General features: G+C 36.3%; 1 protein-coding gene and 1 pseudogene across 4 annotated transcripts in view; both read right to left on the minus strand.

Annotated features, from left to right (window-relative positions):
- The window catches only part of COL21A1 (collagen type XXI alpha 1 chain), a 181,860-nt gene that overhangs the window by 89,181 nt on the left and 77,578 nt on the right, over positions 1–15,101 (minus strand). For 3 of the 4 annotated variants that reach the window (XM_059178294.1, XM_059178292.1, XM_059178293.1), the window contains exons 5-9: positions 14,830–15,046; positions 12,287–12,460; positions 10,908–10,994; positions 8,836–8,919; positions 694–756 (exon numbers count right to left, since the gene is read on the minus strand). In XM_059178294.1, coding sequence (XP_059034277.1) covers positions 694–756; positions 8,836–8,919; positions 10,908–10,994; positions 12,287–12,460; positions 14,830–15,046 — 625 coding nt within the window. Of the gene's footprint in view, positions 1–693; positions 757–8,835; positions 8,921–10,907; positions 10,995–12,286; positions 12,461–14,829; positions 15,047–15,101 lie in introns of those variants that run through there. The other variant, XM_059178295.1, reaches the window with a different exon arrangement.
- On the minus strand, positions 1,611–2,561 carry LOC131834125 (proteasome subunit alpha type-5-like; annotated as a pseudogene).

Consider the following 15,101-nt stretch of genomic DNA (forward strand, 5'->3'; position numbering starts at 1 on the left):
TGAAGGGAAAAGGTAAAAGATTCCTGAACCTAGCTATTCAGCAACACTCACTGGACAATCTTTAAATGTAACAAAGATGTATGCAATTTTGGAGTAACTCACCTTTTAAGTGACTAGAACACTGATTCTATTGACCAAGCTAGGCTTAATGTTCCCTTCTGCTTAACTAAACTTCAGTCTTCTTCCTGATTCTAGGTGCCTGATTTCCCTTCCCTTAGAACATTTACTCTAGAAAATTTCTAATTATAAATTCTTTCTCTGACCCTTTGAGTGGCAAACCTTTTTAAAAGCTTGTTAGTTTTACAACTAGCAGGGTATGTCTTTCTCCAGGACCTAGGAGCCATCCCTTTGAAAAAACATCCAGAAAAATAAGTACCCAGACCTTCCAGGCTCTGTGGGATGGTAGTGCCCTATCTGTCATGAGCGCCAATTAGCAAAGACAGATGGCCTAATCACAGACGACAACATGTGTCAAACTCAGGATGACTCAATTTGCTCCATCCCATTGATCAACCACCCAAGTCCGCCAGGACGTTTCCACTAGCTCCATTTCTGTTTCAGTGGTGGAGTTCAATCTCTCTCCTTATTATGGTAATCTTAAAGTCATTCTTGCCTGTATAACTTTGCCCAGTGCAATTTCAACTTTGACACCATAATCCCAGTACTGGAGATGACTAAGCTTTCTGTACTCACAGGCTTACCATCTTGACCAGATTGTCCAGGGTAGCCAGGGTTCCCAGGCTGTCCAGGTTCACCCTAGAAAGGGAAAAAAAGAAAAAAACTTCTCAGTACAAAACAACCAACCACACTGTTGCTGTCAGAGACCTTCAAGGTTCAAGCCAATTCCATGATTTGTAGATCTTTGTATATTTTTTAAAAATAAGAAGAACAACAACAGACATCTCAAAACAAGGTTAGAAAAACAATGGCATATTTTAAAAGCTAACTTTACCAAAAAAAGGCTTTTTATTACATAAATTTTTCAGTGATTTATTTCTATGATCACACCAGGTATAACAACTAAAGTACTCTTCACCAATGTAAAATGTCAATATTTATGTCAGGATACATTTTTAGAATTCTGAACAAGCTGAAGTGTCATAGCAATATGGTCTCAATGATAGCTATCTTTCTCTCATAATTCTATTTAGACTTAATTCTATTCTCAGTATTACACTATAGATATCAATGACCTATGATGTAATAATTTGATTTGCAATTATTTATTTAAAAAAAAAGTTTGGGGCACCTGGGTGGCTCAGTGGGTTAAAGCCTCTGCCTTTGGCTTGGGTCATGATCCTAGGGTCCTGAGATCAAGCCCCGCATGGGGCTCTCTGCTCAGCAGGGAGCCTGCTTCCCCTTCTCTCTCTCTGCCTGCCTCTCTGCCTGCCTGTGATCTCTATCTGTCAAATAAATGAATAAAAATCTTAAAAAAAATTTTTTTAATAAAAAAATTTTTAAAAAGTCCACAGGCTATACAATCTTTCACACAAGATTCAAGTTTAAAGCAGCATGACAGTCATTTCTTTTATTCTAGTCAATGTGTTTCTTTGCCTATATTTGTAACTTCATTTTAACATAATGTTAAAAATTTTTTTTTCTGTTAACAAATTTTAAAGTTTTCTTTATTTCAGAACTGTCTTTATGTACAGACATCATTTAAAAAAATGCACATATAATGGAGATCTTCCAAGAACAGGAACTGAAATTAAAAGTTAAAAGCATTTAGGAGAACTGAAATTGTCCCAGAGAAGTTCTGAGGCTCATGCTTCTTTAAATGACCTTGATAACCTCTTCAAGTTCTTCCTTTGTGAACATGTGGAAATTCTGGCCGGGCTGCACCGTGGCCAGCTCTATATTAATTGCATTCAGCTTCTCCTCCATTACTTGTTTGAGGATGATGAGTGAAGACTTGATGGCTTCTTTCAATGTCATAGACTGGTGGTAAACTTCAAGGAGCTCTGGGCACCCTCTGAAGCAGAGCCAATTGCTCGAGCATCACACTGTACAAAGGTCCCAGATGGGTCCATGTGAAACAGCAGGGGTCCTTTCTCATCAACTCCTCCAAATAACAGTGCTACTCCAAAGGGACAAGACATGACACCTGGATCTGCATCTTCTTCTCCAAACTGAAGAGCTAGATTAGACACAGCCTGAGTCACACTCTCCACAGTCATTGTCTCATTGTAGGTGAACCAATAGTTCTGTGTCTCCACTCTGGCTTTATCAATTAAAGTTTTAGCATCAGCAATTAGCCCACTCATGGCACAACCTATGTGAGCATCAATCTCTACAATTTTCTCAATGCTGCTTGGCTCCATGAGTGAGGAGGTAATTCTCTTCTCCACAGCTAGGCATACACCCTCTGATGTCTGGATCCCAATGGCTGTAGAACCAAGCTTGATAGCTTCAATGGCATATTCCACTTGAAATAATCTTCCTTTAGGAGAAAAAGTATTCACGCCCCTGTCGTACTCAGACCGGGCGAGGAACATGGCGAGGGCAGGAGAGGGCGGCAGTGGCTACGTGGGGTTTTCAAGGGCCAACACCTTAACATAATGTTAAAATTTTTAAATCTGAATATTTACATGAGAGCGAGGCCCAAGCCAAACAACTCTACCCAACCCCCATAGTCCTTGAACACAAGGACTAATAAATGAAGAAATGACCTTTGCCCCCACAAACCAAGGATCTCCAAAGAATATTATTCCATACAATATGACAATGAGCTCAGGCACATTCTAGGAAACTCTAGTTTGTTGCCCAATGGCCAGTACTGACCATTTGATTAGTCACCACCCATGAAAAAAACCAATGAGAGTAACACTTTTTGTGAGTTGAGGATGTTGCATAATCTAATTCTAAAAAAACCTTCAAAATTAGTATCATATTAATCTATTGCTGAATCCATGAGAGCCACATGGGCCATCTTACTTAAAAACATGAAGTCTCAACGATCAGTATCAGTAAACTCCTGCACAGAGGCAAGGCAGCTGATTTCAGTTCATTAAGTCATTATTTACATTAAGAACTCATTCACACAGGACCCCAATAATTTTAAATTAACTAAACACCAATACTAAGGTTACTTTCACAAAGCCAAATCTGCAGATCTGAAATACTACTTCAGGCTACTGGCTACAGAGAGTTGTTCCTGAAACATAACAGGAAAACTGGAAAGAACTATGTGAACTCTATTAATTAATAGTGGCCAATGGAGAAGGGTTGGGCTTTTCACATAGGAGCTGCCCAAGAGACATAGCATGAGGAAGGGTTGAGAAGAATGGAAATGTTATTTTTAAAAGAGAGAAAGAGAAAGAATAACTGTAAATACAGGGAGAAACATATCCTGTCTTGCTGAAGAGACAGAATTTATAATTCTAACCCAAAGACTTCCAGTGTTAGCTGGGCATTAAGGAGTAACATTCTGGTTCTCTAGGAAGTTAGTTTTTCTCTTCTTATTTTGAGAGGATCGACATTAATCTCTAGCCTCTCTACCGTCCTTTAACCCTGTTCAAACTGAACTTGTTATGCTTTCAACAAACTCCATCTTTTCTTCTCCTGACAAGCTGACAAGAAGTTTTTCTTCCTTTTCCACTTAAGAATCCATCATTCCTTTTTTCCTTACTGTCTTTTTCTATTGAAAGGCTAAGCAGCTTCTATCACTTATCCCTTACTCATAAGCAGAGTTTTCTCAGTCTTCCCTTGATTAGTCTTCATTTATCATTTGGATTGAAAACAGAGTCTTTATTTTCTCCCTTTTTTTGAATGGTTGGGAGGGTTGATAATGCTGGGTATCAAGCAGAGATTCAATAACTATTTGCGGATTTACTATAAATCTTTTTTCCTGTTAATGACCCCATTTACTTGCAGAGTACTATTATCAGCAAAATCTAGGATATCAAGGACCTGGGATTTATCCTCTACTGTGATAAAGCTGGAATACAGCTTTGATAAAAGAAGAAATTAAATTTGTTTTTAGCACTGTGTCAAAGTATAAAACATATTAACATTTTAAATAAATAAAAACTAAGTTTCCAAGACAAAAAAAAAAAAAATCATTCACAAGATAAATCCAATGCGACTTTAAAAGGACCATAACACTGGTGAAGAGCCCCAAGAGAGAACATAATCTTTTGCAGGTTCTATTATTGCTGGTAAATCTTACTGGTTATTTTGCCTATTGCTCTATTGATTTATTTGCAAAAACCAGGAAGATTTCGTGGTGTTTCCATTAAATTGGAAAAATAAGGACAGACACTAATTTTGGAGAGAAATCCAATCAGAATAAAAATTCAATTGTATTACTGTAATAAAAGTTGATGCTCTACCTGGATTGTTTATTATATGCTAAGCATGGCTGTAAGAGATTTACATATACTAAATTACTTAATCCTCATAATAATCCCATGAAGCAAGTAATTTTATTATTCTCATTTTTTATATAGGAAAACTGAGGCGCCAAAAGGTTAAGTCACTTGCTCAAGGTCACACAGCCCTAGCGGAGATGACACTTGAACTCAGCCAATTCAGCTCCAGAGTCCCTGCTCCTAAACACTACTATCCCTGCCCATAATTAACATGTTAATTAGAACCAGACCTGGGGACTGGTAGTAAACTTAACATAGGGAACAATTTCCAAATACATTAAATGAGACATAGGAGCTATTATTATACAACTGTGACTAAATTCCCAATCCACTTTCTTCTAATTTAGTTGAAACATTTGCACATTTTGAATTTTTAAAAAGTATGTGTTCAGCTGAAAAGCAGGACTTATTTATATTCAACTGAACTTGTGCCACAGGATTTTTGAGTTGTTGACAGGAGTGGAAATGTCATGGACTAAGCTGAAACATCTCTGAATATGGCCTCTCAAGTCGTATAAATATGAATAATCAAAGTAAGAAACAGTTGTGCTTGCAAAAGCAAGCTAGTATTTTCAGTTGCTCATCTAAAACAAATGTCTTTGGAACTCTTCGCCTAGGCCCAAATCCTGTATGTTCAAGCCCTCTTCTCAAAACTCCTTGTGGCTTCATGCAACTCTCCAGACTCCACAGGAGTATCTGACCTAAAACCTGTCCTCTTTTCCTAAACCAACTCTTCCCTCCCTCAAAACTCAAACACCCACACTCTCAGGCTAGAAGGAATCCACTTAGTCTGGGAAAATTAACATAAAAATGTGAATGCCCAGTGGCCCCTGAAATTTTCCGAAGGCTTTTGTATTTTAAACAGAGGATACTTTGATAGCCTGAATGAATCTCTAATGGTGGTATCTGGAGGGTGAAACAAAGGAAATCAACAGAAATACAGTGGTATAGAGGGTGGTATTTCAGAGAAAAGGATTAGTAAGAAATTGTTCCTTCCTAAAAAGAAAAAATGACTTCTTTCCACTTCTGAAACAAAAGACCTAACATCAAGGTTAGATCAAATGTGGGGAGTTTGGCCTCACAAATGTTCCTACGACTGAAGTGGGGGAAGAAGTTGCCATTTATATGGAAAAGTTTTTTGCAAAGGGGGGTTGTAAGTTGGGGATTGCCTGGATCTTTCATATCACAACAAAGCCATCCCATATAGGTTAACTGGGAAGAGGGGTGAATCTTATTTTTTCAACGACTTCCTAACTCATTAAATAAAAACTATTACCATTAAGCACTGTGTTAGACACTAAAATTCCAAGGGAGAATTTATTTGTATTAACCTTCATTATGAAGTGCTTGCATATAAAAAGTATTCCAACAGATTTATTAATTTGATCACTCCCTATGTTTGACATTAAGAATACAAAATGAATTAGCTATTCTTCAAGGAACTCATACTACAGTAACATAAATATATTTCTATGACTATAGAGTTATAATGCCATGGTGAGTCTAAGATACCATAGTTAATTTGACCTGGTTTTTCCAATAGGGCTGTCATGTCTTTTGGAAACTCAGACAATTTTAAACAGATGAGTTTATCTTTGAATAAGCACTGACCCACCTATCCACACAAGAATTTCTCCTGTTTCAGTCTGAGAACTCAACTCTCAGTTCCCACAACTCTATTTCTGGCTAACAAGAAGATGAGATCTGTTCTTCACAGGTAACTCTGTTTGATGGACATCTGCAAAACCTTCCAGAGAACATCTAACAAAAATGGCCAATAAGTCTCAGTTGGAGCTACAGAAAATGGCTTTCTCTATTTTAGTTCCAGTTCTGTTAATCTAATTAAAACCCTCTTAATTCCCCAAACCAGAAATTCTCTGAAGGAAATACAACTCAGAGTGTTGCTAGGGTTTCTGTTTTTCACATACAGGTCCCTGATGTGAGTAAGGAACCACCTCCAGGGGAAAGAGCCCTAAAAGTATGGAAGAGTGTGTGTGTGTTCCTGTCCTCTGGCCAGATTTTCTGAAGAAAATGGAAAGCAGATCAAGAAGGCACGCCAACTTAAAAGATTGGTGGAAAACTGCAATTTCACTTAAAGAAGTAGGTGGCAATAGCATGAGATTATGACTAAGAAAAGAAAATGAAAATGAGGAACACATGAAACTTGGAAATACTTGGTATCAGAGGCTTGACCAGATAAGACAAAGGGTGTACTAAAAATCTGCTGCAGGAACATACACGAATAAGAATTGATGTCACTTCAAGACACCTAATAGACCACTAGTAAAGATTCAGAAAACAACAGAGATATCTCATGCCTCCCCAAAAGTAGACAGCCCTTTTAGAGATCCTGAGGGTGGCCTGAACCTCCCTGGGAGTCAGAAAAGCAAAGGAGGTTTTGAGAGGTCAAACATTATACACATCTGATTTCCATATTTTATCTCTTACAGATTAAATCACTTTTATGTGTAATATTTCAAGTTGAATAAACTCTATATGTGTGTGTGTGTGTTTATGTGTGTATATAAATATATATGCTTTAAAAGAAGTCTGCTGGTAGGTCACACCAAGTTGTCTTACAAGTTATATTCTCCCAGGAGTATCCTATAGGCATTTCTTCTTTATGTCAAGGCACCCTAAATAACATGCAGTTGCTTTAACTAAAGAACAAAGAACACCTGGATTAACTTTCCTAAATGCAATCTAAAAATAGTTTGTAACAGTAAATTGTTTATAATATACTAAAGCCAAATTCCAAGCCAAACAGATTTACTGTGAACGAAATAGTGAATGTACACTTTATTCTTAAATTGCATTTCTTTCTTGATTTTTTTGAAGATAATTTATTTGACAGAGAGATCACAAGTAGGCAGAGAGGCAGAGGCGGGGGGGGGGGGGGAGCAGGCTCCCTACTGAGCAGAGATCCTGATGTGGGGCTCAATCCCAGGACTCTGGGATCATGACCTGAGCCGAAGGCAGAGGCTTTTAACCCTCTGAGCCACCCAGGCGCCCCTCTTTCTTGATTTTAATGTGAGGCCTGAAGTAGGCCATGAGCTACCAAATAAAAATGGGATGAGCACTGGGTATTACATGCAACTGATGAGTCACTGAATGTTACATTAGAAACTAATGGTGTACTATATGTTGGCTAATTGAATTTAAATTTTAAAAGTGGATGGGAGAAACATGCATAAAAGATGGTAGGAAACAAATTAGATGAACAGTTTAAAAGCTAAAATTTTCAGTCATGGTGACTGAAACACTAAGGAAATTCCATCTAAATGAACATTACAATTCATATTCAACAAAAATTAATAAATGTTGTGTGGACACCTAAAGCAATAAATGATCAATACTCTTTTTGGCTAGGCAGCCATATCCAATTCCAAGTTAGGCATTATTTTTATTTAAGTGATATTTTAAGATGATATCAAATGAATAAGATTTAGTGGTGCCTGAGTGGCTCAGCTGGTTAACTGAACAACTCTTGATTCTGGCTCAGGTCATGATCTCAGGGTCGTGAGATCAAGCCCCGTGTTGGGCTAAGTACTTGGCACAGAGCCTGCTTAAGATTCTCACTTCCTCTCTGCCCCTCCCCCCACACTCATTTGCAGGCTCTCTAAAATAAATAATTAAATAAATCCTAAAAAAAAATGAGCAAGATTTATATATAGTAGACAAACCACTTACTATCTCGGTATCAAGCTAAGTCTAAGTGATCCCACAGTAAGTATTAACTTAAAAATAGTCATTCATACTTAATAGCACAGAAGCATATTCAGACTTTTTAGTTATATAAAAAGTAGCTGGTTATAAAATGGTATGCACATCAAGGCTTCAATCATATAAAGATGTATACACAAATAAATACGTAAATGTTTATATACACATACACACAAACTCTATTCACACACAAATCAACAGATGGAAGCAGAACATGTGCATATATGAACATGACTAACAGAACATACACCCCAAAAGCAATTACTACATGATTAAGTAAAATTAACTAATATATATGCCTCAGTTTTTAGAATTAGACATCAAACATAACACTGAAATCAACTTTAACACTTCTACTCTTCTTTTCTACCTGGAAATCATTTTGAGAAAATAAGGATTTAGAAACATAACTTAATAAGTGCCATTTCTTCATTTTTTATGAGGTTGTAAGGAGATACCATTCTGGGAATCTGGCAGCAGTGTTTGGAAAAAAACAGACCAGCAAATAAACTACTAATACTGCCTCACTGTACTGTGGCTAGGTGGTATCAGTTCTAGGTTCGAAGGCAGTATAGATTAGAATACACTCTTAAAAAAAAGTCACTAAAACTTGGGTTTTAAACTGTTCCAAAGCATTAGGTAGAAATTTCACAACAGCGTCAGTGGTGACTAGGAATTCTGTGCATTTGCTCACCTCTAGTTTGTGTGTATTAACAAAAAAAGCAAGTTCGGTATTACTCACTTTGGGGCCTTGCAGTCCTGGTTTTCCCGGAGGACAAACACAGGGAGCTGGAGTTGAACCTACATCACTGGGACCATTGAGGCACTACAGAGACAAAAATGGAAATCAGCAACAAACATGGAAAGACACATGTATATCTGTATTATGCTAGTATGTATAGGTGTCTGTACATATGTGTGAAGCTGGAAAGATATCTTACGTCTACTTTCCAATATTACTTAGCATAATCCATTAAGAAATTCTGAATCACAAAAAGCTATGAAAACTAAATGCACTCAAAATACATAAAAATAAGTTCTATTTATCTAATATACTTACAGTTGATAGAAGGAAGCAAAACAACCCACAATACAAATATTACCGTAAGGAGAATAATAGCTTCCAGGCCTACCTCACCATTCTGAAAGAAAAACAATGAATGTGTTTTAAAGGACACTTTTAAATTTCTAAATTATCATCCTAATTTATAGTTATTTCATTGTCCAGGTTCTAGATACATGAAGTATCAAAACCAGCAAAACCTAAAACATGTACGTGCAACTCCCCTAAAGAAAATGACATTAATATATGTTATGATGACATTTACAGTAGGATAAAGTAAGAGCATGAACAACAATGAAGAGTGGAAGAAGAAAATGGAAATGCCAAAGCTGCTTGGTATCATGGCCACACAGGAGCAAAAATACTTCAGGGTGAGATTTATATGTTCTCTTGAACTTTCTGGAAGTCATTTGAAAACCAAAGGAAAAAGTCAAAACACATCTAAGAAAGTCACAAAGCTCGTGCATTAAATTTTCTGCATTTTATTTTAGGAGACCTCCTCACCAAAAAATATGCTTCTTACTGAATAATACACAATTTTTAAAAGGTTAATAATCTTTCCAGATAATAACAAATTAGATCAAAAAAGGAGAAAATGGGAATAAACATGCAAAAGGTAAGCTACATGAAGTCACACCTGAGAGTAAGTAAGGAGACATAAAAACTCAGAAAAGTGAATGTGAGAACTCAAAATCTACCATCTATGCCTGTGCTTTTATGATGTGGGAGGGAAATGGTCATAACATCGATGCAGAAATACCAACAAATAGAGTATACAGAATGGACTCTCAGAATGTAATCATGTATTAAGACTTTTAGGAGAGACTAGAGGTCTGTATTTCAAGTTATAAGTATCTAATATAAAAGTTACAGTGTACAATTACCTCTCTAAAAAACAAAGAATGAATCATTTCTAAAAGGTTCCATGGTTGATATTATTAGAGAGCCTTGAAATGCACTACTCTACGTCCTCAAGGTTTAGGATTTGTAGGTTATCCAGTTTTTTAGGAAAAAAAGATAATGGTAGCATGACTCTACAAAATAAAAGAATTATGACATGAGCTCAAATGTTACTGTGAATCCTCACTGCAAAAAGTTTAAAACATTCTTATTTGCATTATAAAAATATGGCTTTTTATTTTTTTGCCCAAGGGAGAAAGGATTACACACACACAAACACACAAGCACACATATGTCATCAGACTCAAGAAATAAACATTTTAGCTTATAATTTTTGCCTCCTAACACAGTAATGAAAATAGCCACATAAAGAAAAGTTACTTATATCTTCGAAATACAAGAAAGTCTTCCTTAGGTAACAACAAAAAGAAACCTGTATATTCATTATGGTTTGAGAAAACGTGCTGTGAACAGGAAAATTCATCACTTCCTATTCTTTAGAACTGTGCTATGTAGGATATTCTGTCCACACATTTAATTAAGTATAGAAATGTATTTTATGCTCTGGATATTCAAAGAATCCTAGATTTTCCTAGAGCAGATCCAGCTCTGTTTCACTTGAGTGCCAGAAACATCACACTCCGAGGGGTGAAAAAAACATTTCCTTGTGCTCTTCCATTTACACTTGCACAGTGAGACATTATCATTTCACTTCAATTATGAACCTCAAAATAGGTTTTAATCGATGTAACTTTAACTGCACTGACAACAAACAAATTAACTCTGTAATTAAATTAAGGCTCACATATTATCTTTTATTTACTGCTCTGAAAGTACTGAAGGGAATTCACCCTACTCACAAATCCAGGAATCTCACATGCTGTCTCCCGGTTGTTTTGTTCTGGGTCACAGTAGATTCGCAACTTCTGGACATCAAACTAGGAACATAAACCCCATCATGTTAAAATTGAGACCCAAGTTAACTGCTTCATAAGAGTGACCCAACTACATGAGCGGTCACGGAAGGCTTACATCATAGCACTTAGCTAAAAAATAACAATACGGAATTTAAATACCTATCATACAGTTTAAAAATGTGATAAAACATAATTCATAAGGAAAACTCTAGCACCAAAAACAAATGTCTAATTTCCTTTAGGAACCCACTGGAGCTTTTTTAGTATCTCTATACTAAGAGCTAGCCTAGAGAGCATTTCCTGGGACACTTCAAAGCTTTCTCAGGCCTTCTGTGTTTATCCTATATCTTTACATTTCTGATTACAAAAGAGTGGCCTTAAGAAGTCATCTATGGGGACGCCTGGGTGGCTCAGTTGGTTAAGCAGCTGCCTTCGGCTCAGGTCATGATCCCAGCGTCCTGGGATGGAGTCCCACATCGGGCTCCTTGCTCCACAGGGAGCCTGCTTCTCCCTCTGACTCTTCCTTCCACTCTGTCTACCTGTGCTCGCTCTCACTCACTCTCTCTCTGACAAATAAATAAATAAAATCTTTAAAAAAAAAAAAAAAAAAAGAAGTCATCTATGGTTTCAGAGATTTAGTTGCTGGCATTGCAGATTGTGTGATGAGTAGTCCAAGCACCTGCTGTTGTTAAAATATTTACTATACTCTGACAGGTAACATGAATGTAAGAGAGCATGGTGTAATTTGAATATGAAAGTCTTCCCTTCACAGAAACAGAGCAGAAAAGTATAACTTTTCAAATAAGGACTGTCCAAGACATGGCTATCCTTTTATATACACATTTCTCAACCCACACAGATACACCAGTTTTTTAAAAAAATCAAAAAAATAACAGTTTTGTTTAAGAAGAAAGCGTCTTGAAACACATTAATCTGATTGTAACCTCACAGCTGCAGGGAAATTTTATAGTTCCCAACTCACAGCTCTAACACAGTCTCTTTTCCAAGTTGTTATTTAATCTATGCTTCTCCTGGGAAATATGAAATTAATGTTTCATAAGAATGCAGAATTCTACCCTGAACCCAGGGGAACAGTTTTCTAAGAATTCTTATAAGATCTATTAAGCCTAATTTTGCATTTTCATCCACACACTCAAACACACAATTCCACAAATAAACTGACCACATTTGGTTTAAGTGTCTTAAAGGAACTAATAATTAAGTTAAATACAGTTAAATGTGAGAAATACTGCCACAAAGGACTGCGAAAGCTTGCTTTATACAATGCAAAAAGCAAATGATTTTTTATCTACCTGAACAGTTTCTTCTTTCCCAGAATACTTTCCAATTTGAGTTTGCCCACTGACGAAGATCCCTAAAACTGGATGTAAGGGCTTGGTTTCAATTTGTTGATCATCGATATACAGAGTTACATCTTGTTCTGTTACTAAGAGACGAATTTGATGCCAGCCTTCATCAAATAATGTCTACAGGAAGAAAGTATGAAAGATTTCATAAATAAAATTCCTAACAATCTTTCATTTTTTTTTGTTCCCGTTCCTTTGTCACCAGTCATAAATCCACACCATACAGATTTGATACGTTATATACTAATTCACCCTGACCCAAGTTGGGTCTCAAATTCTACCTACCAATTAATTTCTGAAGCCCTAAATTTTACCCACCAATTAATTCATCTACTTACACATTACAAGTAAGTAGATGTATCAAACAATTTACCGAAGCAACTCCCTCAAGGCCACAAACTCCTAATCTCTGAATCCTAATGGCTTCTCCCATTCCTCATCCTATTTACTTCATTGCAACTTTAGATCTTTACCAGTTCATCTTCCTTGATATCCTCATTCAACTTCCATAACTCAAACCATCTTGATCTTCATTTCTTCTTCTCCAATTGCTCATTCTCTATTTCTTTGAGGGCTTCTCTTCCTCATCTGTCTTTTAATAAGTTCATTAACCCAGAGATCTGTCACTGACCTTTCTCAGTCTCCCCTTTGATTATCTATTCCTACAGGTCAGTCATTAGGCTATGGAATAACTCCCATATCTCCAACAGCCTGGACCTCTTTCCTATTATATGGGATCTGTAATTCTAATATTGGCTAGTATAGTTTTACCAGGATATTTCACAATCAGCCTGAGGGAGAGTATAGCAAAATGAATTTGAACTATCCCCAAAACTTTCTTCCTCTCAGTTTCCCTTGGATAATGAAATCCTTAGTTTCTAAACTGCAACAAGTGTCTTTACTTCTTGCCCTTCCCTCAGTTGCAATAATCACCATATGCAAAGCTCTACTAAATATGTCTCTTAAATATGACTCAAATTCACTTCACCATTTCCACTTTCATTGCCATGGTTTATATGTTTATGCACAACTTGCTTTATCTGAATAATTTTCAAACATATCTCTAACTCTTCCCTTTCTAAGCCATCCTTCATACCACCACTATAATTAATTTCTCTCACTATAATTCTGTCAGAAAAGATGCCATATCTTATTAATTTCTGGATTCCCAGGACCTAACCCAATTCCAGAACATGGAAGAAAAAAGTTTTTGAAAGAAGACAGAGCTGCTTTGACCACAACACACCTATGACTCAAGACCTTTTGATGAAATCCTGTGACCCACTGGATGAAGCCCAAAACCCTTTGTGTGGTTTCCAGATCCCCACAAATTGAACTCACACCTTAATGTAATCTTTCATGTATCTTATACTCCAAACACAGGGGACACCACTTTCTCTTCTTAAAATAAAAAACCTGCATTTTATTATACATGAGTACTCAACACTGAACCACTGACGCATATGTCCTTAGCTTTCTTCACCAAAATCCTGTATGTTCTTCAAGGTCCAGTCCAAAAAGTATCTCATTAATAAGACTTTCCCACATTCTGTGTTACAATCTACTTTTTCCTCTACACTCCATTAATACCTTGTACTTCCATTAGATACCAGAGGGCTTTAACCTTCCATTATAAATAAGTTCCTTGAAAGTGTGAAACATGCTTTATTTGTGATTTCTTATAGAACCCAGAACATTGACTTTAATAAAAACGGCAGCCCAAATTTCAAGAAATTTAATCTGCTTACCAAACGAAGAAATTGTACAGATGGCATAATTTTATATACAACCTTATACATTTCCTAAAATTAATACAATATTCTCTTAGATTGTAATTATAATAATAATCAAAACATAACTGTGTCTATCATTCCATCTGTATTCTGACCACATTTGACTTGGAAAATACACTTTTATTTTTAGTTTACCTATTTTATTAAATATAGGTTCCTTTGGGGAAAACAAAGCCTTCTCCTAATAAATATAAATTCTGTACCCATTATCTATCTGTATTTAAGTTTCTAACAAATGTCTTTTTCTCAGTATCTTGTTGGACATGGCAGTGTGAGATGGACCAACATGACTTTGAAACAGATGAGACTTAACTTCAATTCCTGATGTCACCATTTATTAGCTGTGTTAATTTGATATGGAACCTAATATACTTGAATTTTTTTTTTTTTTTTTTTTTTTTTTTTTTTTTTTTTGTCTATATAGTGAGAGCAATAGCTTCTGCATTGGGTGATACAATTAAATGTTCCTGGCATCTAGGAGCAGGCACTCAAAAAATGTGAGTTCCCTCCACTCCGTAATCCCATCTAAGAAACAATTTTCCTTCATTTGTTGCTTTTATTCAGTAAACCAACACTAAAACTAGGAAATCAGAATCTTTTCCGCCATGTTAAAACTACGACTCTCTTTCTCCAACACACACAAACCTGGTGGTGACTCCCATGAATACCATCATAATCATACCTAGGCATCTTTACCTTAACTTGAGAGCCAGCAAAAGTGACCACTTGTGAGCCATTAATTATGCTGGTTGTTGTAAACAGTAATGTTTTATCCACACCATTTAAGGTAACTGCTATTTGTGGCCTTCCATCAATGGTTAAAATTCTCCATAGATCCCACATTTTCTTGACCTTAAATCTCTGAGTGGAGACAAATACATATGATGGAGGAAGACCTTCTGGGAAAACATTGCTAGGAAAAGGAAAATACACATAAGCTTAAAAAATTCTCAATACATCTATAAACA

This window comes from Mustela lutreola, chromosome 6, assembly GCF_030435805.1.
Source record: "Mustela lutreola isolate mMusLut2 chromosome 6, mMusLut2.pri, whole genome shotgun sequence".
Classification (NCBI taxonomy): Eukaryota; Metazoa; Chordata; class Mammalia; order Carnivora; family Mustelidae; genus Mustela; species Mustela lutreola.